Below are 23,987 nucleotides of genomic sequence, written 5' to 3'. Positions count from 1 at the left end.
CCAAAATACTACTCATTGAAATATACCCCGTCAATTACAAAATCCTTTAGTTATAAAATCATTCTGTCCAGGTGGAATGAACAATTTGAATGATTTCACACGCATGAATCTAGGATTTTATCCGTTTCCACAGCCTAATCGCCAATATTCACCCGATGAGATATTATCTGTTGTATGATTGATGGAGATACACTTGCAAGGCTCTGACCTTATATTCCATTTTTGGCCATAACTATTCCCAAAATTGTGAATATTGTTTGACCTTCAAAACTTGCTAATTATGTTAAAACATATTATTAGAAATCATTACAAGTACGGATTTATATACAGTTGTAGGTCTCCCTCTTTCATATTCTGGTCTCAAAATTGCGGCTTTAATTCGTTGAAACAGGGGAGGGGGTATTAACCTTGAAACTAGTATATCATTATATCATTTTTGGACTTCTAAACCTTTATTAAACATTGTTTTAAATGTTCATATGTACAGATTCATATAACTCTCCATGTTTTGATATTAGAATTTCAGGATTGCAGCTTTAATTTGTTTGAACTTGAAAATAGGAAAAACAAGGTATTGAGCTTGAAAACTACTACACTATATTTATTTAAGTATACACCCTGTATTTCCTACAGCTATACTTCTGCTATTGCATCCAATCTTTTTAATTACAAACAAACTTTGCAGTGCCTAGATATAGACCATCTTATCCTTAATCCACCTACGTGTTCTTCGTCTTTTTTCAACTATAGTACAGCTGGACATGTCATTACTGGTGATGTTGATATAGTTGAAAATGAGGACCTCAAATCACTTATTCTGAAAGGTCCCAAATACACAGAACCTCGGTCTTTCAATTGGCGACGAAACTTCATTTCTGTTATGAATTCTGTCGAAGATTTTGCCAGACGATGGGCTAAATATGAAAAAGAACTTGATACATTATCAGAATGGGTTAAAAGCATAAGAGGAATATTAAAATCCCACATTAGGCATATTTAAACAAATATTACGTACCATCTATCATTCTGTGTTTAGTAAACCAGAAGTGATAAACGAATTAGATAGGTTACATGAGGAATATGTTTTAGTTCCAGCTGACAAAGCTTGTAACAATATCGTCTTTGTTTTTAAGGCTCATGGTTACAACTGTATTTCAAACGAACTTGACATTACTTCCACTTTTGGAAATCGTACTTATACCCCAACTGCCCTTTCAAAAGATGAGATTCTTCAAAACCATGCTTCAGTTCTAGACACATTTAATATCCTAGTCAATGCGTCGAATGCATATGCGTTACCGTACCTATATTGGATTCCTAAAGTACATGCAAGGCGAAGATAACGAACAGTGATCAATCTCATAACTCCTACAAGCAATACAAAATAGATAGTTGGGCACACACGGACCCCTGGACACACCAGAGGTGGAATCAGGTGCCTAGGAGGAGTAAGCATCCCCTGTTGACCGGTCACACCCGCCGTGAGCCCCATATCCTGATCAGGTAAACGGAGTTATCCGCAGTCAAATCAGTGTGCCAAGAACGGCTTAACAATCGGTATGAAACACGTCAGACAGCATTTGACCCAATGCGAGGTTGTATTGACGAACTAGATCGTTATAACGACCATAGAATTTGCGAAATGCTGACTTCAATCGAGACTGTTGAAATCCCTGTACCATCAACTTGTTTGTCAGTAGCTTACCTTGATTTAAAAACTGACTATACCCAGAACAAGCTCTTGTATATCGAATCAGTTGAGATATATAAATACCATATGCAGGTGATAATGGAATATTGCTACATAAATGTGGGAAGTTGACGATGGAGAAGCTGAAATCAAAAACCCATACAAAGATACATCGCCGGATCCAGTAAGTGCTCTACCAAGCCCCTATCTTTGCTCCTCACGAAAATATTAACAGCTGTGAAGGAGAAACTTCAAACTTACTGTGCGACTATATATGCCAGAAGTGGTGTTAATCAAACGTGGATTCTAAAAAATTCTAAAGAACTTTTAGTAATATGGAAATCGCAAAACTTTTTCCAAATCAATAACATCAAAACCTATGACTTTTCAACACTATACACGACCATTCCTCACAATAAATTAAAGACTAGACTTTTTGACATCATAGACAGATGCTTCTTCAACAAAAATGGAAATCTCCACTTTTCATCTAGTGATCAGTCATCCAAAACATTACTCTGTTAAACACCACTCTGATTCCATGCACAAGTACTCTGAAGTTGAGATAAAAAAATATGCTAGGGTTCCTCATTGACAGTATCTTTGCGGTCGTTGGTGATCAGGTCTTCCAACAGTCTATTGGAATTCCGATGGGCACGAATTGTGCTCTTTTGTTAGCTGACCTGTTCTTATATTCATATGAAGCAAAATTTATTCACAAATTTCTACGTGAGAAGAAAAAATATCTTGCTGTGGCCTACAATTCGACATTTAGATATATCGACTCCGTTTATTAACAATAATAACTTTCATTCATATGTCGATTCGATATATCCCTGTGAGCTCGAAATAAAAAACACCACAGAGTCGTCCACTTCTGCTTCATACTTAGATATTTTATTGAAAGTAGACATTAACAGCACACTGACAACTCAACTGTATGATAAACGGGATGATTTCAGCTTCTCCATCGTCAACTTCCCATATTTATGTAGCAATATTCTATTATCACCAGCATATGGTGTTTATATCATTCAACTGATTCGATACGCAAGAGATTGATCTGCGCATGTCCAGTTTTTAAATCGAGGCATGCTACTGACAAACAAGTTGATGGTACAGGGGTTTCAAGAGTCTCAATTGAAGTCAGCATTTCGCAAATTCTATGGTCTTTATAACGATCTAGTTCGTCAATGCAACCTATCGTCGGGAGAAATGCTGTCTGATGTGTTTCATACCGATTGTTAGACCGTTCTTGTCACTGGTTTTGACTACGGATAACCCCGTTTACCTGATCAGGACATAGGGCTCACAGCGGATGTGACCGGTCGACAGGGGATGCTTATTACTCTTACTAGGCACCTGATCCCCCCTCTGGTGTGTCCAGGGGTCCGTGTTTGTCCAACTATCTATTTTGTATTGCTTATTGGAGTTCTGAGATTGGTGACCGTTCGTTATCTTCACCTTTCATTTTTCTTAGACTTCTCTCCCACTCGCCTTTTGGATTGGTGATTTTAGTGCGAGATTCATTTGTTTATTAATTGGTTGTATTGATTTTGTTTTCTTGCAGTAATGATATTATTCTTCGTTGTCGGCCGTTTACCATATCCGAATCCACAATGGTACGAATTACCAAATAATGTTTTAACTTAAGTGGCAAGGGACAGTTTCTTTGGTTCTGAAACATGTGGATGGGGGTATACATCAAAGTCAGATTATGACAGACTAATGAAAAATCATATTTCCCTTTTATGTCAATACTTGTATTTCATATTGGTGTATTTAATAAATTATGACCCTAAATTACATGTAATCTAATATGTTGTACGGTGTGACCGTTGAGACGAGCGAAGCCCATTGACATCTTGCAAACACGACTTATAGACATTTTATCCGCCTCTTTATTTAACGCGAGAAATATCATACGGTGGATGTAAACAGTTACACTGTGACGTCATAGTAGCTGCAATTTTCTTCTTCTTTCAAACCAAGCAAACACAAAACGTTTGAAGCTATGAGAAATCTTGTCTGGAATTTAAAAACGTATATGGTATTTTCTAAACAATCTAATTATTTTAATTACGGGATTGTAAATGAAGTATACCGCAGTGACGGCGACATTTTGCCAGAAACATTATGGGTGATACTCATTTTTTTTCAACTGATAAAGAGCAAATCACGTGACTCATGTGTAATCATTGCAGCGAGCTCGTTGCGTCGCTTCGCGACGCGAGCTTCGTTCGCTATAAATACTGGTGCTGGTGCACAAAACATGCTCTGAGCAGGTTCCCCTTTTTTGCTTTGGTTTTCTCTCATTTGGGACAATCCGCACCACCCCCACACCATCACAGTACCAAACATGGGGATTTAGACACTGTGCACAACCAAGAACTCTATCTGCCCTTCTCAAAAATCTACCTTTCATATGGGGCCATCCACCTTCCATCTCAGCTACAGACCTTTTGCTAGACCATGTACGTTTTCATCGGAATTTCATCAGCAACTGACCATGTGTCTTAGTTTCGTAATTGCACCCATTTATATGCTAGGAATCATGGTGACACCTACATGCAACATTTTTATTAAGCACACAGCTACATTTGACATGCATCCTAAAATTATTGTATACATTTTTACACATGTAATATCACTTCAAATATGGGGTATTTCCATTTTTTTGTTAAAAAGTTGGCCGGGCCTATAGTGCGAAACTGTCCCCTGCTACCTTAATCACTCCAAATCATTATATTCCCACCATTTTATTTCAAAGTCACGTTGTTTTGAAAGTTTTCTCTCTAACTTTGTCTGATTTCTATAATTTTGAAAAAAAGAATTGTATTTCAATCCTGATCGGGTGATGGTATAAATTTCATCGTCTTTAGAAACGATTTTTCTCAATTCAATACATCAGTGTATCATTCTTGTTAACAATGTAGATTATTACTAATTGTCGTATTTTCGTGCTGTGTAATATTTGTTTTTGTAATATATGTCTGTTGATAAACTGACAAAGACGCGGGTTGCGTTGAAAATTAGAGGTTTAAATAACAAACAGTGTTGTAGCAGCAGAACTGTATCTCTCTCATAAAGACCTTCGATACACGGCGCACAAAAAATGGCTACGTCAACAAACGAAATGATTGAAAGCTGTGAGTTTTCGGGTCGTATAATGAATAATGAAGGTATATTTGGATATTAGTATATTAGGAAAATACGTTCGGAAATTTTTGATATTAAATTTATGAGACGGCAAAACAAGAATACAACGATATGAGGCCTCAAACGTGCGCAATTTTTGTTTTTGTTTTGGTGCACCAAAACTTAATGATTTTTACAAGGGGTGGATCTGTAGTTCTCTGACCTGTCTCATTATTTTCACGATATATATATATATATATATATATATATATATATATATATATATATATATATGAATTTTGTCTATTTTGCAATAATTTTAATGGCCTTCCTTATTCTTTCGGTCCTTTCTTGCAATTTTTACTTGCGACATCGCTTTTGATGTTTCTAATAACTTTCGGCTTTTTTATGATTTTTACTAAAGGGCTCATGGTGGTTGTGACCGGTATACAGGAGATGTTTATTCCTCCTAGGCACCCTATCCCACCTCTGGTATACCCAGGGGTCCGTCTTTGCCCACCTATCTCTTTTGTATTCTTTATAAAAGTTATGAAATTGAGCACTGTTCCTTAACTTCGCCTTTCATGTACTTCTTGGTATATTAGGTCAAATTTGCATGACCGTTTTGCAATAGTGAAAAACACCGTCATAGTCGTGGGGAGAAATGCTTCCTTCTACATACTCCTATGGAAAGCTGCATATTCCTATTATGCACAACCATTACTCCGCCAAAGATGTCAAATGTTTATAGGAAACTTAAATCTTCATTGCTATTGTTTCGGGGTTTTTTTTTGGTTCAGACACACTGTATTATCACTATAATTTTTATCATTATCTCCCCTGGTAAGATAACGTGATCCTTGCCTTGTATCCTGTTACCCACAGATACGTTGAGCGAAGATTGGTTTTTAAAGTATTTATAGTTTGCTTAATTTACATATATACTTCTCAATTTCAAGTATCAAAGTTTTGTAAAATCAAGTTTCCACTGCAGTTTTTATTTTATCACAAACATGAGAAAGACAGATTAAAAATAACCAATGTATAAAGATATGTATGTATAATGCAGCATTTCCCATTACCAATCTAAAATATGCGCTCACTAATGACTTTAATGAGAAAGTCTTTAACTTTTCCTGGTAAACTGGCACAGAACATCCGCTAATTTTTCGTAATCTGCCATCTGGTTGTAAATGTTAGCAGAGAGTCGCAGATAAAGCTCGTCGTGTACCGGAAAAATGGTACAGTGGACTTTGTTTATGTTCATAATGTCTTTAAACAGCTTTTCTGAGCCTTCCTGAAATTGGGGAAAATATTATTAGGCGTGTTATATATGTAGTGATTTGATAACCTTATGAAACACCGCCTACATCTGATTGACATTTAAGTGCACGTGTTTCAGTGTTTTGTTTATATATAAAAGGACTCTTGGGATTTATGTTAGATACTTATAAGAGATGCTTGTTACACGCTAGTTAGAATTAGCCTAGATAAAGTTGTTACTAAAGTATAACAGTCTTTGTCTTATATGTCCATTCATATACAATGGAATTACATGTACAAACAATATATATATATAATATGCAATATGAAATTTTTTAATGAAAAATGTGCAATCGAAATTATAGTATTCTTTACCCAGGTCTTTTCATAGCCCACATACTCTGGTAATACTACAATTCTCATGCAGGGCGCTTCCATAGACTTGGGAATCTGTAGTACTTCTGTTTTCAGTCTCTCTGCTATCAACATACTGGCCTTGTCGAGAAGGGATTTTGTGTATTGGACGATCTTGTCCTGAATATGAAGGATTAAGCGATTACTTTTATTATCACAGAGTAAAATACGAGCATGTAATTGACTCGGACAATGAAATCTATATATATATATATTTGTGCATGCACGAAACCACATGTTTATTCACCCTTCCGCCCACGTCTTGGTAAAACTTAATAGAATCTGGTATCAGGAAGTATGGGATGTCATCACGTGTCCCTTGATAACAATATTCCAACTGAATTCCCTTCTTATACATATGTGACGTCACAAGAGGAGTACACCAGCTCTGGTGCTCCTTACGAATCCAAAGAATCGAGCACCCTCGAGGTGTAAACATCCACTTATGGAAGTTTCCCGTATAAAAGTCGGGATCAAGTTGTTCCAGGTTTATCTCAAGTTGCCCTGGTGCGTGCGCAGCATCAATTAAAGCCAGAACCCCACGTTTTCTGCATTCTGCTATCATTTTCTTCACAGGGAACACAAGAGCGGTGGGGCTTGTGATATGATCTAAATATAAACGAAAAACCTTTATGCATCGTTAGGGACAGTGAAAGGAAAACAAGTGTTTATGTTCGGCACCTAATTGGTCCCATGATGAAGATTCTGAAATCTTATAGCACATCTACAGTACACCAACAATCATATTCCAAGATATGATTTGACTAAGTACTGCTTAAAAATACGTATGTCAATCTTTAATCGGTTACTCGGTGGTAAAAAGTTAAAATGTAAGTGAAGTGTGAGGAAGATGAAGGAGTGACAGAGGGATGAACCCCGATCCCGAGGTTTCTTTAGTAAGTGCGGGGATATTGAAGATACACATAAAGCTAATTTGAAGATTTAATTAACAGTACCAGTAATCAATTGTTGAAATTAGTGCTTCCAGTTTTGCAATATTAGGCTCGTATCACCCATTCCTGATACAGGGCACCCTTTACATACCGCTTTGATACATAATTAATTGTGGGTGGCTTTGGCCAGCGTTTCATTTTTGCTGGCAGTAAATTATTTTATCGGTAGTATGTGTTTAAAGCTCTATCAAGAATTAAAGAAAGCTCTCTTTCTGTAACAGATTATTTGAATTTAGATATAAGAAACTTTGTTGATGTTAAAAAATGGAATTTTTATACAAATTGGGTTGACAGAGGCATTAAGACCTTAACTGACTTAGTTTTGCAGAATGGAACATTCAATTTTTTTAATGATGTAAAAGATGTGGTTGGTACTATGAATGTTTTGAGCTAATATTGTCTTATTCAAAAGTACCCAAAAAGATTAAAAGACAAATTGCTGCTTTAAAAAAAAAGTACATCATGAATTGTTGAGTCCAAATCAATCTATTGTACAGAAAATGAACTCTAGTTCTGATGTTAAATTTTTATATCAAGTTTTGAAGGAAAAGGAGTTCATAGCCCCACAACTCAAAAGAGAGAAGTAGGAAACTATTTCAGAAAAATGTTGGGAATTTTATTATATGAATGCATCATTATGCACAAAAGAAACAAAATTAATTTATTATCAGTACCGTATTCTTATGTGTTATATAGCTACAAACTCTTTCCTTCGCAAACTTAAACTAGTAGACAATGACTTGTGTTCATTTTGCAAAAGCGAATGAGAAACAGTCACTCATATTTTTTATGACTGGGTGTATGTATCTGCCTTCTGGAGAGATTTTGTGAAATGGTACAATGCATTCGAAAAAGATTATAAAATCACCAAATGAAGTGTGTTACTAGGCAATATTGATGGAAGTTGTTTGTTAGCAAAAAAAGCACATTTATTACTTTAGATCACAGGACTCAAAACCTAAATTGTCAGATGCAATGTAAAACTTATACGGTACCAATTTTGATGCACCAGATGCGCATTTCGACAAATAATGTCTCTTCAGTGATGCTCAACCGAAATTAATTTGTTTAAATACTATAGAAATTAAGAAAAATATTGTCAAAATTTATTTCATAGCAAATCCCAAAATGCTTGGTAAATGGGCATTGTATGATAATATAATCGACAAGAAGTTGGTTGAAAATCATAATACATGTACATCGATATGAAAAATAAAATAATTACCTTTAACTTTGAATGTGTAGGTATATATATATATATATATATATATATATATATATATGTGTGTGTGTGTGTGTGTGTGTGTGTGTGTGTGTGTGTGTGTGTGTGTATTTATGTATATATATATATATATAAATATATATATATATAATTCATTGTTATTGTTGATGCAGAAGGTGCACAGAGTAATTGCAAGTGTGAATGAGTGATTGTAGATTACAGTTTGTATGTTTGTATGTATAAATGTGTTTTAAATACAAAAATAAAACACTAAAAAAATCTGGTAGAGTAAATAAATAATTCTGGGTAGGATAGCCAACCATACATATACACGTAATATAGTGGCACTGCTGGTTCATTCGTAGTACGTTGTGATCGATTATTCCCATTTCACTACGCACATACGGCAAATCTTACCTAATACAGCGAGTTTGATTCGGGGATGTTTATCCAGAAATGACGTCATACTATCAACAACCTCTGATTCGTCCTTGATGGGAAAGCGTATCTCAAACTGATGAATGTGTCCTCCTGGTCAGATTAGACAATTAATTATACAATTACACATTTATATGTAAATAATTTAATTCTTATTGTATCCTTGTCCCTGATTGGTCAAATGCCAATTGAGGAACGCAGGTCATTTTGTATAAACTGGTTTGGTATTGGGACACACCCCCTTGGCAAAGCCGGAACTATTTTTTTTTCTCCCACTCTAAATTTACATCGCAGCAGTTTTCAGCCTTCTATAGAATGTAAAACTTATACGGTACCAATTTTGATGCACCAGATGAGCATTTCGACAAATAATGTCTCTTCAGTGATGCTCAACCGAAATGTTTGAAATCCGAAATAACAATGAAGTTTTAGAGCTATTATAACAAAAAACAGCGTGCCAAAAAAGTGGAGTCAAATTCGTCTAAGGATAAGAGCTATGCATGAGGGAGATAATCCTTGATTTTGAAATGAATTTCTAAATTTTATAACAGCAATTAAATATACATCCGCATTTTCAAGCTAGTAACGAAGTACTTAGCTACTGGGCTGTAGAGACCCTCGGAGACTAACAGTCCACCAGCAGAGGCCTCGACCCAGGGGTCATAATGTAAAACTTATACGGTACCAATTTTGATGCACCCGATGCGCATTTCAACAAATAATGTCTCTTCAGTGATGTTCAACCGAAATGTTTGAAATCCGAAATAACAATGAAGTTTTAGAGCTATTATAACCAAAAACAGCGTGCCAAAAAAGTGGAGTTAAATTCGTCTAAGGATAAGAGCTATGCATGAGGGAGATAATCCTTAATTTTGAAATGAATTTCTAAATTTTATAACAGCAATTAAATATACATAGAAAGTCAACGTGTACAATAAGATACTTCGGTGTGATACACATGCAAGGCGAAGATAACGAACAGTGATCAATCTCATAACTCCCATAAGCAATACAAAATAGATTGTTGGGCAAACACAGACCCCTGGACACACCAGAGGTGGGATCAGGTGCCAAGGAGGAGTAAGCATTCCCTGTTGTCTGTTTACTGTTTTCTCGTCAATTAGCATCTACTTGTACGCAAATCACTGTTGTAATTCATCTTTCTGTTTGATGGTCGAATAATAGATAACAACAAAGATATTATATTCGAATTAATGATTTACCAAGTAAGCATTGACCTGTTCATTTTGAAATACATTTCTCACTGGGAAAATAAGGGGAGTATTGTTTCATTGCTTGATCCGCCTTTCAACAAAGCAAACAAAAAACCATACGTCACATTTTATCACACGACGTTAGTTACATTGACATGTGGATCGCGATTTGTCACTTCTTCATACATATTTTCTTGTGTTGGATTTACTATTAGCGACAGCGTTGCATGTAAGGGTAAAGATCCCTCCCTGCTCAAAGGCGGTAAACGCCGAGCATGGACCTAAATTTTGCAGCCTTTCGCCGGCAGTGTGACGTCTCCATAGAAGTGAAATATTCTCGAGAGGGACGTTAAACAATATACATTCAATCTATCAATCAATCAACATATGAATGAAAATTATTATTGTTAATAGATAAAACGTCGTCGGTATATCCATGTCGAATTAAAGGAAGATATTTTTTCCTATCACGTAGAAAGACGCTTCGTCGTTATTGCTAAGTGAATCATTGCGCGGCTCAGTTGACTTGTATTTTTCCGAGTATATGTACATTTTGATAAAGGAAGGTTGGTATCTTTGTCACCTGCATTAAATTATAAGGAAATGGCTTTAATTCGGAGGCAAATTATTCGCGGATTATAAAGCGTAAACTGACCCAAACCCGGTTATACTCAAATAAGTTGCCCCAGAATTAAAGTAATTCCTTAAATGTACTATTGACGATTTGTATCATATTATGTCAGAAGTTGGTTTTTTTTTCCTTCTCATATTCTGAAATGTTTGTCAGCACTCTTTCAAATCGATTTGCCGTGTTTAGTATGAAAGGTGAAGAAAACGAAGAATTCAATCTCATAACTCCTATAAACAATACAAAATAGATCGTTTGGCAAACACGGACCCATGGACATACTAGAGGTGGGATCAGGTGCTTAGGAGGAGTAAGCATCCCCTGTCGACCGGTTACACCCGCCGTGAGCCTTATATCTTGATCAGATAAACGGAGTTATCCGTAGTCTAAATCAGTGTGCCAAGAACGGCCTAACAATCGGTATGAAACATGTCGGACAGCATTTGATCCAATGATAGGTATTATTGGCAAACTAGATCGTTATAACGACCATAGAATTTGCGAAATGCTGAATTTAAACGAGACTGTTGGAACCCCCTGTAGCATGAACTAGTTTCTTAGTAGCCTGCTTCGATTTAAAAACTGACCATAAGCAGAACAAGCTCCTGTTTATCGAATCAGTTGAGAGAGAGAGAGAGAGAGACACCATATGCTGGTGATAATGGAATATTACTACATGAATATCGGAAGTTAACAATGGAGAAGCTGAAATCATCCCGTTTGTCATAAAGTTGAGTTGTTAGTTTGCCGTTAATATCTACTTTCAATGAAATATCGAAGTATGTAGCAGAAGTGGACGAGTCTGTGATGTCTTTTCTTTTGACTTCACTGAGATATATCGAATTGACATATGAATAGTCCCGTTGGGATCCGGGTTAGAATAGGTCCTCGGTACCCCTTGCTTGTTGTAAGAGGCGACTAGATGGGGCGGTCCTTCGAGGTTCTGTGTCACAGCAGGTGTGGCACAATGAAGATCCATCCCCGCTCAAAGGCCTAAATTTTACAACGTTGCACATAAGGGTAAAGATCCCTCCCTACTCAAAGGCCGTAAACGCCGAGCATGGACCTAAATTTTACAGCCCTTCAGCGGCAATGGTGACGTCTCCATATGAGGTAAATATTCTTGAGAGGGACGTTAAACAATATACAATCAATCAACATATGAATGAAAGTTATTGTTAATAGATAATACGTCGTCGATATATGTATATCGAATTGAAGGCCACAGTAAGACTATCGAGACTGTTGAAACCCCTGTACCATCAACTTATTTGTCAGTATCTTACCTCGATTTAAAAACAGAATATACGCAAAACAAGCTCTAGCGGATTGAATCAGTTGAGATATATAAACACCATATGCAGGTGATATGGAATATTGCTACATAAATATGGGAAGTTGACGATGGAGAAGCTGAAATCACCCCGTTTGTCATACAGTTGAGTTTTCAGTTTGCCGTTAATGTCTACGTTCAATAAAATATCTAAGTATGAAGCAGAAGTGGACGACTCTGTGGTGTTTTTTATTTCGAGCTCACAGGGATATATCGAATCGACATATGAATGAAAGTTATTATTGTTAATAAACAAAACGTCGTCATATATCTAAATGTCGAATTGAATGCCACAGCAAGAGATTTTTTCTTCTCACGTAGAAGTTTTTGAATAAATTCTGCTTCATAGGAATACAAAAACAAGTCGGCTAACAAAGGAACACAATTCGTACCCATGGGGATTCCAACAGACTGTTGGAAGACCTGATCACCAAAGACCACAAAGATAGTGTCAATGAGGAACTCCAGCATATTTTTTTATTTCAACTTCAGAGTACTTGTGCGTGGAATCAGAGTGGCGTTTAACAAAGTAATTTTTTGGATGACTGATTACTAGATAGGAATATTTCTGTTTTCCATTTTTGTTGAAGAAGGAACTAACTGTCTATGTCAAAAATCTAGTCTTTAATCTATCGTGCTGAATGGTCGTGTAAAGTGTTAAAAAGTCATATGTTAACAGTTTTGATGTTGTTGATTTAAGAAAAGTTTTGCGATTTCAAGTTTACTAAAAGTTCTTTTGAATTTTTTTAAAATCCACATTTAATTAACACCACGTCTGGCATATGTAGTCGCATAGTGCGTTTGAAGTTTCTCCTTTACAGCTGTTAATATTGTCGTGAGGAGCAAAGATAGGGGATTTGTAGAACATTTACTGGATCCAGCAATGTATCTTTGTAAGGGCTTTATGAAGTTTAGGAATCCAGTATAGGTACAGTAACTCATATTCATCCGACTCATTGACTGGGATATTAAAATTTGAAGCATGGTCATGAAGAATTTCGTCTTTTGAAAGGGCAGTTGGAGTATAAGAACGATTACAAAAAGTGGAATTAATGCCATGTTTATTGTTTCCTTGCTATAGTTTCACTGACTGAATATTGTTTAACGCCCCATTCGATTTTTATTTTACTCATATGGAGACGTCACCATTGTCGGTAAATGGCTGTAATATTTAGGCCTATGCTCAGCGCTTACGGCCTTTGCGCAGGGAGAGATCTTTATTGTGCCACACCTGCTGTGACACGGGGCCTAGGTTTTTGCGATCTCATCTGAAGAACCACCCCATTTAGTCGTCTCTTACGAGAGGCAAGGGGAACCGAGGACTTATTCTAACCTGGATCCCCACGGGACCCATAACGCGGAAAATATAACGCAGTTGGTGAAAACAGTGTCTTGTGACGTCATAATTGGTTTTGCTGGGTTTTTTCCTTCTTTTAAACCAAGCAACAGTCTGTTGGAATTACCATGGGCATGAATTGTGATTCTTTAGTAGTAGACCTGTTTTTATATTCGCGACAGGCAGTGGCACGATAAAGAATCCCCACTGCCACGGGTATGAGAGTATTGGTCTCAATTGATGTTATGTCACCTAGAGCTGGTGACGTCTCTATATATGTGTTAGAACTTTTCGATGAAAACGTCAAACAAATCAAACAAATTCCCTAAACTTGAGCCATTTCGAAATATCAATTTCTAACGATAAGTACAAGGCCTCGCTAGTACTGATCAATGCATACATAATTATATGTATAATTACCCGTTGAAAACTCGGCTACTTTCCTACAAGCATTTTCGACCGCTTTGTAAGTGTGCATTGATGCCAAGATCTCGTCACCTTTCTGCCAAGGGAATGATTTCAAGACCGTGTTCACTCCTGGAATAAAATGCTTTATGTATGTATGTGACTTTGTACAATAGTTTTAGTTTTCAGCTGATATTTGCATTCGCTGCATTCCAACACATTTTCTGATCTAGTCTTAACTACCTGTTGTGGCATTTTGTACAAGAAATAAATTTGAAGAATCCGCTCCTAAAAACTTGGCTGCAGCCTCTATAGATTTTGGGAAAAGTTCTCTCCTGGTTCGTCGGTAAAACACTCCTGGGTTATCGTTAAGAACATCTTGTAACCTTAATTTGGAGAAATTTAAACACAATGTGAATAAATTAAATATAATTTTAAAAAAAAAAACAAGAATTTGGTTGGACTCATGGCAAAACTGATCTCCGTGTTTCCACAGGTATCTTTATCGATGGTCACTTTACACATTTTAACCGTCTAGAAATGTTTAAACCCACTATAATCGGATCTTTGATCCGCGTCAGTAATGTCATGTAGCGACACGATATTACCGGAGCGGATTAAAGATCAAAGATTTTAACCAGATTGACAAATGTTATGCCACTATTTCATGAAAGAGGGTCAAATGCAAACTACATATAGTAATTTGTTGCATTCCTAGATCTTTTCAATGTGGAAATATGCAAATTACAGAAATATTGGTCTGTATTATTTTGTGGCAATACATATTAACATTCAAACACCATGTGTACTCGAAGTAGTATAATTAAACTTAATTTTTGTTGAATCCCTTTGCAGAAAATGACACCATCTATATACAAATCAACAATTGCAGGAGCTCCCAGAAGGAGAAAATAACGGAGTCATTTGTGGTGTAAGATGCTTTACTATGTCAGTCTCAACCCTGTCCTTTTGCCATGCATGGTGGTCATATTTCAGTATTATACACTTGACATTTCTAAGGTCAACACAGTGATTTTGCTACACTATACCACAGAAGTATAATTATGGACGTAAAGAATTTCAATCAATGTTTTATCATATAATTGAATAATCTAAATATTTAAAATTCAACTTTATTTACAGGATTTATAAGATTGATCACTCTCCGTTACCTTCACGTTTCTCTTTTGAAGCTTTTTAAGTAAGTAAGTAATTTTTATTTAAAGTCGGAACTATATACAGGTAAACAATAAACATGAGCTAAGAGCTCTTTAACCGACTATATAGCATTAAAAAAAACCACAAATCACTAATGATATATAATTGCATGCATAGACATAAAAACAGAAATTTGAAATAAAACAGGACGCATACATGTATACAGACATCACAAGTCATGCATATATATATATATATATATATATATATATATATATATACAGGGACTAGCTATATTAAGATGCACATGCAGCACTGAAAACAGTTTGCAACACAAACATAAAAATATGGATATATACATAGACTAAATAAATACGCATAAATATGCATTTTTACAAATGCTTTTACGACATCATTCCGCTCAGTTCCCAAAATGAATTAATGCTTAATAAAAGATAAGTTTATACTTGAATAAACAACTCTAACAAAATATGACGACGCTCCACTAAATCTACATGATTTTAACCGTACCGTTCCACGTTTGCATCTGTTATATACCATTATTGTACATGTTAAGTGTACCAAGAAGCACAAGTCATTGACATGCACAACACCTGTGTGACATTCGAAAAATATGATATTTTAGTGAATCATTGAATGTTAAAAAGATTTTAATTCTGCCCAACACATCACAGAAATATTGATACTGCGATGCCGACCATGCGCTAGGTTTTAATATATAATGAATATAAGGCTCTGGCTGTGTAACCTTCGAAGGTTTTCCGGAATTTCAATGTCTGTCGATGCCTAGATTGTTTTACATATATTATTGGGGTATGAAAATAAGTCATATTAAAGTATCATAAGTCTAATTTGTTTTACGTATAATATCGGGGAATGAACACGATGGAAGCATGGCGGTAGGGTAAATGGTATAATCGGAGAAGATATTACTTCAATAATTCATTCATATTGAAGCAAACTAGACATAACTGAATTCCGTACATTTTGAAATTTACTTTGTTTCTTTTTTATATTCATGTATATGTTTTAATGGTTATTTTTTGTTTAAATATATGTTTAGGTTTTAACGGTAAGTTGTTTAAATACAGTGTACATGTATAGATTTTAATGGTAAGTTGAAAGCTCCTTTGCATATCACAGAAATATCTATAAATATTTGTTCGTATACATTCTTTCATTCATAAGTAAACTATTCAGATTAAGTGTCACGCCCTATACACAGACGTTATAAACCTTCCTAAAACCCAAATGTTAACATTGTAGATCAATTATATCAAATTAAAATAAAATTGTAAAACAAAAGTGGTGATATTAAAATCATTCAAAATGAAATTAAAAAGTAAGCTGAACAGTTATAAATTAACAAATAAAGTGCTAGAAACCGTATATTAAGATCAAAATTATGAAATAACAAATAAAAGTAAAAATATTATTACGATACTATGTCGGTCCAGGTCCTACAACCCGAGTCCGTGTAAAAATCTTACTGTTTCTGTTTTTCTCTGATCTTTGTAGGGACAGCTCCAAATGACCCGTGATTCACGAAGGTAAATCCCTCCTCAAAGTGGAAACATCCCTCTTTCATTGCAGCACCAAACTCTATATCGGTCGGTTCCATTGTACACCTCGTCTCCTAGCTTTGTACCCCTGGTCTCCTAGCTTTGGTCACCTAGCTTTGTACCCCTGGTCTCCTAGCTTTGTACCCCTGGTGTCCTAGCTTTGTACCCCTGGTCTCCTAGCTTTGTTTGCATATTTGAGAACTTTCTTGGATATCCATCTTGAATAAAGTGTAACGTTAAGAAACAGACACGTAAAACAAAGCAAGATTTTGAGAGAATCTTCGGCCCCCTCCCTGACTTAATTCTAGAGAGTAAATCGTCTTAGCACCAAAGTCAAACAATACTACAGTACACACCAAATATTACTTTATTGTCCATTACATATAAGAGGTATGCATACTGCGGAACAGTTCATTTGCCAATTATCTTGCGTTTCATATGTTAGCGCGAATGACTTTTGCGCCCATGGAACACAGAAGAGTTTCACAGGGCAAAAAGCGCTCAAGTACACCTTGTCCAATATGATAGTTGATGTAATTAGCTTATGTTTACCTGAGCTACGAGACACCTGCATGAGAGCACAGATAAGGCGGCCATCGGGGAATTAGCTTTGTCAGTGTACAACTTTTAACTTGCCTGATGACCCTGATTATCAACAAGACTTCCTCTTGCGTCATATCAAGGGGGAACTACAGAGAGCAGGACTTCCTGATAAGAGTAATAGAATTAGCCGGATACACAATTAATTTTACTAATTGTATATCTAACTGCATGATCTTTAACATGTCCGAATATGATGGGGAAGAAACTGAAAGTAGCAATACCCGTGAAGTTTTGGACATGATTTAATATCTAAAAATAAACCAGATCTTAAAAGAGCGCTATATCTAGAAAATACTGATAGTTTTCAATTTATCTCTAGAAATAAGAAATAGCGTTTTAAACGTTTTTTGAATTTGCCAAATTTACTGGTCGCTGAAAAAAGTTACTCTTTCAAATTAAAAGTCTAAAAATGACATTTTGATGAATTTATAACTTTGTGTGTGTCGTAATGAATGACAAAGAAGTTAAACATACAGAAAAGTGATTATATGTTTCAAAAAGTAAAATGTTTCACGTTGAAAACATCCCACCATTTCCCCATTTATTTTCTCAGATGATGTTGAAAAATTCCGTGTAAAACTTCCATCAATTATAGTTCATTATATGTGAGTGTTACACAAACATGCATTCTAATGCAGCTAGCGCGTCGCCGGTAAAACTGTTTGTGCCGTTAAATCAGCATTAACGGTTAGAAGATTGATTGTATGTTGTTTTACGGTAAAACTGTTTGTGCCGTTAAATCAGCATTAACGGTTAGAAGATTGATTGTATGTTGTTTTACGGTAAAACTGTTTGTGCCGTTAAATCAGCATTAACGGTTAGAAGATTGATTGTATGTTGTTTTACGGTAAAACTGTTTGTGCCGTTAAATCAGCATTAACGGTTAGAAGATTGATTGTATGTTGTTTTACGGTAAAACTGTTTGTGCCGTTAAATCAGCATTAACGGTTAGAAGATTGATTGTATGTTGTTTTACGGTAAAACTGTTTGTGCCGTTAAATCAGCATTAACGGTTAGAAGATTGATTGTATGTTGTTTTACGGTAAAACTGTTTGTGCCGTTAAATCAGCATTAACGGTTAGAAGATTGATTGTATGTTGTTTTACGGTTAAACTGTTTGTGCCGTTAAATCAGCATTAACGGTTAGAAGATTGATTGTATGTTGTTTTACGGTTAAACTGTTTGTGCCGTTAAATCAGCATTAACGGTTAGAAGATTGATTGTATGTTGTTTTACGTCTCTCTCGAGAATTTTTTACTCACATGGAGACGTCATCAAGACCGGTGAAGGGCTTCAAATTTAGGCTTTTACTCAACGCTTACGGCCATTGAGCAGTGAGGGTTCTTTTATCATGCCACACCTACTGTGATAAGGGACATCCGTTTTTAAGGTAATCTCCGAGGACCCGTGACATTCACACCTGATGCCGAGCGTTTGGCGATGGAACTGACACTATGGCGTCGGTGGCCGAGTGGTTAGGCCGTCAGACTCTCGATCGAAAGGTCGTGGGTTTGAGTCCTGGCCGCGGCAGGGCTGACGTTGTGTCCTTGGGAAAGGCACTTTACATGAATTTCCTCACTCCACCCAAGTGTAAAAGGGGTACCTGGCTATAGACAGTGAAAGATATTGTTAGAATGTTAGTGCTCTAGCGCTTGTAATGGCAGCTTGGACTGTATACTTCCTAAGAGGCTGAGAAAGTTCTACATTGATATAAGGTCTGCCAGGGTAATAATGTACATCGATTATTGTAAAGCGCTTTGAGCAGCATACGCTGGAAAAGGCGCTATATAAAAACAATCATTATTATTATTACCTGTTTTAACGGTATCAGGACAACTCGCCCCAAAGAGAACTCGTCCTCAAGAAAAGTCGCCCCCTCATCGGGACAACTCGCCCCTAAGACAACTCGCCCTCAAGACAACTCGCCCCCTCTTCGGGACAACTCGCCCCCTCTCTTGAGATATCTCGCTCCTTCATATCATACATATAATACATGTTTACAATTGTTATTTTTGGTCTAAATCCAAGAGGTCTTTTAGCAAAAATTAATGAATTTCTTATAGATAGTATATACATCACAGACAATAAGACGTGTTCACATAAACACCGAACTTCGTGTCTTTTTATGCAAGACGAAAGATTTTAGTGAAAATCCAGTGTTTGGGTTCAATAAATTCATCATTACTTTTAGGTACATGTAAAATATATAATTTCAGCGGAAACAAGTTAGCGTTTGGTATAGGGAGAGCATTAGCTTGGTCTACAGCTGACGTAGTATAATTATCAATAATCTGCGTCTGTTGTTAAATCTAATTGTTTGATTTCCCCCAAGCTGTTAAAATTTACTTCAAACGTTATGAGGTACTCATCATCAGAGTTCTTTACACTTTGAAATCGCCGCGTAAAAAGAATCACCCCGCGTAAAAAGAATCACTTCAATCAGTAAAGCAAAGCCGTAATACAATTTCTAAAATGGGAATTTTATTATTTTTCAACGGGAATTAGTTGAGAAACGCATTAAAAGATAATTTCATGTATCAGAATATTCATGCTTCACCTTTACACTTATGTACATTGTATACTATATCGATAAAAAAAAAAAAACAACAAAAAAACCCACACACCCCCAAACCCCAAAATTTTCTCAGTATTGGAGACATTTCATCAATTACCAGAAGATCAGTAAATATAATTTTCCTTGCCAATTGATTTATGAAAAATATAACTTTTTCTGAAATGCAATAATCAAATCTGTGTATAATTCTGTTAGAATTTACCATTCGTGTTAAAGTATGAAATAAAAAGACGTATCTTTATAGGGTTAAAAGTGTAAATAACACACACACACGAAATAAAAATAAAATGTGATAATATATTTATATATAATATTGGGGGCGAGTTGTCTCAAGAGAAGGGGGCGACTTGTCCTAAGAGAGGGCGAGTTGTCCTAAGAGGGGGCGACTTGTCTTGAGGGCGAGTTGTCTTGGGGGCGAGTTGTCCAGCATTCGTTTTAACGACTTAGGTTTGTCGCGGCCAGGATTCGAACTCCGGCCTTCCGCATAAGGGGCGAACGCTTTAACCTCTAGACCACCGCAGCAGTTATTTCCTAATTCTAAGGGTACAAAAATAGATTCTACGTTCACCCTAAACATTGAAATAGGTAAAGTTTGCTCTTCTGTCAAAAGCTCGATATTTAGTTGTGAAAGTCACGGAGGTCACGTATCGCGGCAGGCTTTGACATGTAAACGAACTCTCACTGCCATACCTAGGTCTAAATGTTGCACTTCATCTACAACCGAAGTATCGATATCAATGAAAAAATACAATTATTAAAGAGACGTAAAACAAAGAACATAATATAATGTACTTTCCATGTATTACAGCAGATATCAAGTCCTTTCATGTTCAGAGGTCAGACCCAAACTTACTGCGCCTACCTACAGAGATTCAGAATTTTGTCCAACATCAGTGGAGTAAAGAAGTCAAATCTCCTGAAGAATTTTGACTTGTTTTAAGAATAATATTCTGATTTGATTGATTTGTTTTATAAATGAGAATGATGTATATTATGTCCTGGAGAAATCTTACGGATCTTGGACAATATCCGTAAGCTAAATGTTACGTATGTTCCCTGCCGGTGTCCCCCTAGTTACATATATTTCTGGTTTGTCATCAAATGTAGACCATTGTAGTATATTTGGACGAGTGGGCAGATAGTATTTATCAATATCAGGAAGTATATAATTTCAATTTCTTGTAAATAGATACGGTGGATCAAACGAACTTTATTTCAAATGGGTATGCCTTTAATCATACATATCTCAATAAAAAAAAATACCGAAATTTAATTCAGTCAGCCATTAAACTAAGCTTTACAATCATTGTTAAAATAATTCAACGGTAGGAAAAGTGAAATTTGACGTGTATCTACTTCTTCGATAACAATATATCAAATTTCACAATCCTAAGTTGAGGTTGGTGAAACAGGTAATGAATCTATCTGGCCAATTGGCGGATCACTTCCACACAGAAAGTGTCCAAACTATATATGAAAGGTGAAGATAACGAACAGTGATCAATTTCATAACTCCCATAAGGAATACAATATAAAGACTTGGGCAAACACGGACCCCTGGATATACCAGAGGTGGGATCAGGTGCCTAGGAATAAGCATCCCCTGTTGACGGTCACACCCGCCGTGAGCCCTATATCTTGATCAGGTAAACGGAGTAATCCGTAGTCAAAATCTGTGTGTAAATAACGGCTCAACTATCGGTATGAAACACGTCAAACAGCATTTGACCCATTGGTAGGTTGTATTGCCAAACTAGATCATTATAACGACCATTGAAACCCCTGTAACATCAACTTATTTGCCAGCAGCCTATCTCGATTTAATAACTGATCACACGCAGAGCACGCTCTAGCGTATCGAATCAAGTGAGAGATATAAACACAATATGCAGGTGATAATGAAATATTGGTACATAAGTATGGGAAGTTGGCGATGGAGAAGCTGAAATCATCCCGTTTGTCATTAAGTTGAGTTGTTAGTTTGCGGTTAATATTCATTTTCAAATTAAAACAATTAAATACGAAGCAGATTTGGAGGACTCTGTGGTGTCTTTTATCTTGAGTTCACATAGATATATCGAATCGACATGTGAATTAAAATGATTATTGTTAATAGAAAAAAAAGTCGTCTATATATCTAAATGTCGAGTTGAAGGCCACAGCAAGAGATGTTTCTTCTCTAACAAACTCTGCTTCATGAGAATATAGAAACAGGTCAGATAACAAAGGAGCACAATTTGTGTCCATGGAAATATTCCAGTAGACTGTTAGACCTGATTGTTTGTTTTTTTTTTTTTTTTTTTTGTTTTTTTTTTGTTTTTTTTTTTTTTGCTGTTTTCAGCCACACTCAACAATTTTTCAGTTATCTGGAAGACCTGATCACCAAAGACTACGAAGATATTGCCAATGGGGAACTCCAGCATATTTTTTTTAATTTCAACTTCAGAGTACTTGTGCGTGGAATCTGGTGTTTAGCAAAACATTTTTGGATGACTGATAACTAGAAACGAATATTTCCTTTTCCCATTTTTGTTGACGAAGCAGCTGTTTATGATGTCAAAAAGGCTAGTCGTTACTGTATCGTGAGGAATGGGTATGTAGAGTGTTGAAAAGTCGTACGTTTTGGTATTGTTGATTTGAGAAAAGTTTTGAGATTTCAAATGTACTTTGTTATGTTCTTTCCCAAACTGCCTTGCAAGTTTGTAGAGCAATTCCAAATGTATCATATACCATTCTCGAAATTATTAAGGAAAAGTAATATGTCATGAACCTAAATAATCAGAGTTAATACTTTGTATGGTTGCCAATAAGGGATAACATTATTTTGAACTTTGAATGTCTTAGAATCCTCTCTCTATCCCCCATCTTGTACACATCATTAGTGTCCAACAAGAGTAGAGAACATTTCATAAAAGTTCACCAAATCCCAATCATGTTGTTTCTGGAGATGTCTTTTAAGGCCTCCTATTATTTTCAATTTCTTGGTACATCCTTTATATGAATATTTCTCTTTCTCAGTAGGGGCCTCCGTGGCCGAGTAATTAGAGCATCGAACTCGAAATCACACGGCCTCGCACCTCTGGGTTCGAATCCCGCTCGCGCCGGTAAATGCGAAAGTTTCCCAGTTTACTTGTGGAAGGTCGGTTGTCTCTTCCAAAGTACATTGTATCTGGGTTCTCTCTTCCACCAATAAAAATTGGGCGCCACCAGATAACTGAAATTTTTTTGAAATCTTTGTCAACTATCCTGTGGGAATCCGGGTTAGATTGTCGTAAGAGGCGACTAAATGGGGCGGTCCTTCGGATAACCCCGCTAAAACCGAGGCCCCGTGTCACAGCAGGTGTTGCACGACACACCTTAATGTGCTGGTTTGTTTCCCCTCTTTTTTGTATGAAACATTGTTTCCCATCTGAAGCAAATGTCTATATTTTTCCCTAATACGCAATTTCCGAGTTGCCCAATAGTTCTTTCCCTTTGTGGAACTCTTACGCACAGTGAGACACAAAACATACTTTTGTCCTCACGAGGTGGGTACAAATGTTTATCGCTGCCTTCATATATTGCCTAAAGAATGATTATCAGACATCATGCAACCACCCAAACTGCTGGGATACATTTTAGTAAGTTTATGAGTATTTTATAATAGAAATATCTCCAACAAACATCAATAATCACCATCTTTCTTTGATTAAATTATCACTCGTGCAGAAGAGGAAATAAAAAAATAATTTCATATTTAATTCAATGGCCTTATTGAAACAAAGATTATTCTTGATATGGTCAGTCGAATGTATACCAACGGCTGTTATAAATAAAAACTTTTATCCTTATTTACATAGCTAGTCTATAATATATGTATACATCTTGTATCCACCCAAGTGTTCAACAGAATACTGAACGTACCTCCATCGCAGAAGAGCTGATATCTCGGAAGTTGCGTATTGGAAAGACCCAGGCCCTTGAAATCAAGACCTAGATATCCCCTACCAGAGAAATTTGATATGGATGAAAAGTGGAAGATATGTACCATAACA

At 36.1% G+C, this 23,987-nt stretch overlaps 1 protein-coding gene across 1 annotated transcript; it reads right to left on the bottom strand.

Moving 5' to 3' along the window:
• Window positions 1–5,263: 5,263 nt before the first annotated feature.
• On the bottom strand, window positions 5,264–16,834 carry LOC125645723 (uncharacterized). The gene is made up of 7 exons (XM_048871515.2): window positions 16,704–16,834; window positions 14,278–14,420; window positions 14,050–14,166; window positions 9,098–9,211; window positions 6,753–7,114; window positions 6,467–6,625; window positions 5,264–6,125 (listed from the first exon to the last, which is right to left on the bottom strand). The coding sequence occupies exons 1-7, from the start codon at window positions 16,832–16,834 to the stop codon at window positions 5,955–5,957; spliced, it is 1,197 nt and encodes a 398-aa protein (XP_048727472.2). The 3' UTR covers window positions 5,264–5,954.
• Window positions 16,835–23,987: the final 7,153 nt, after the last annotated feature.

Source organism: Ostrea edulis, chromosome 6 (assembly GCF_947568905.1).
Source record: "Ostrea edulis chromosome 6, xbOstEdul1.1, whole genome shotgun sequence".
Taxonomy (NCBI): Eukaryota; Metazoa; Mollusca; class Bivalvia; order Ostreida; family Ostreidae; genus Ostrea; species Ostrea edulis.
Note: the sequence above shows the minus strand (reverse complement) of the source record. Positions and strands in the feature narration are given on the sequence as shown.

Bases quoted from the DNA above. Each gene is read 5' to 3' on its own strand.
- LOC125645723 (XM_048871515.2), bottom strand. From the start codon at position 16,834: ATGGAACCGACCGATATAGAGTTTGGTGCTGCAATGAAAGAGGGATGT. The intron at 14,421-16,703 runs GTAAGATTTTTA...CTCCAAATTAAG, and splicing joins ATCAGAGAAAAACAGAAACA to GTTACAAGATGTTCTTAACG. The intron at 9,212-14,049 runs GTAATTATACAT...TAATCTGACCAG, and splicing joins AGTAGCCGAGTTTTCAACGG to GAGGACACATTCATCAGTTT.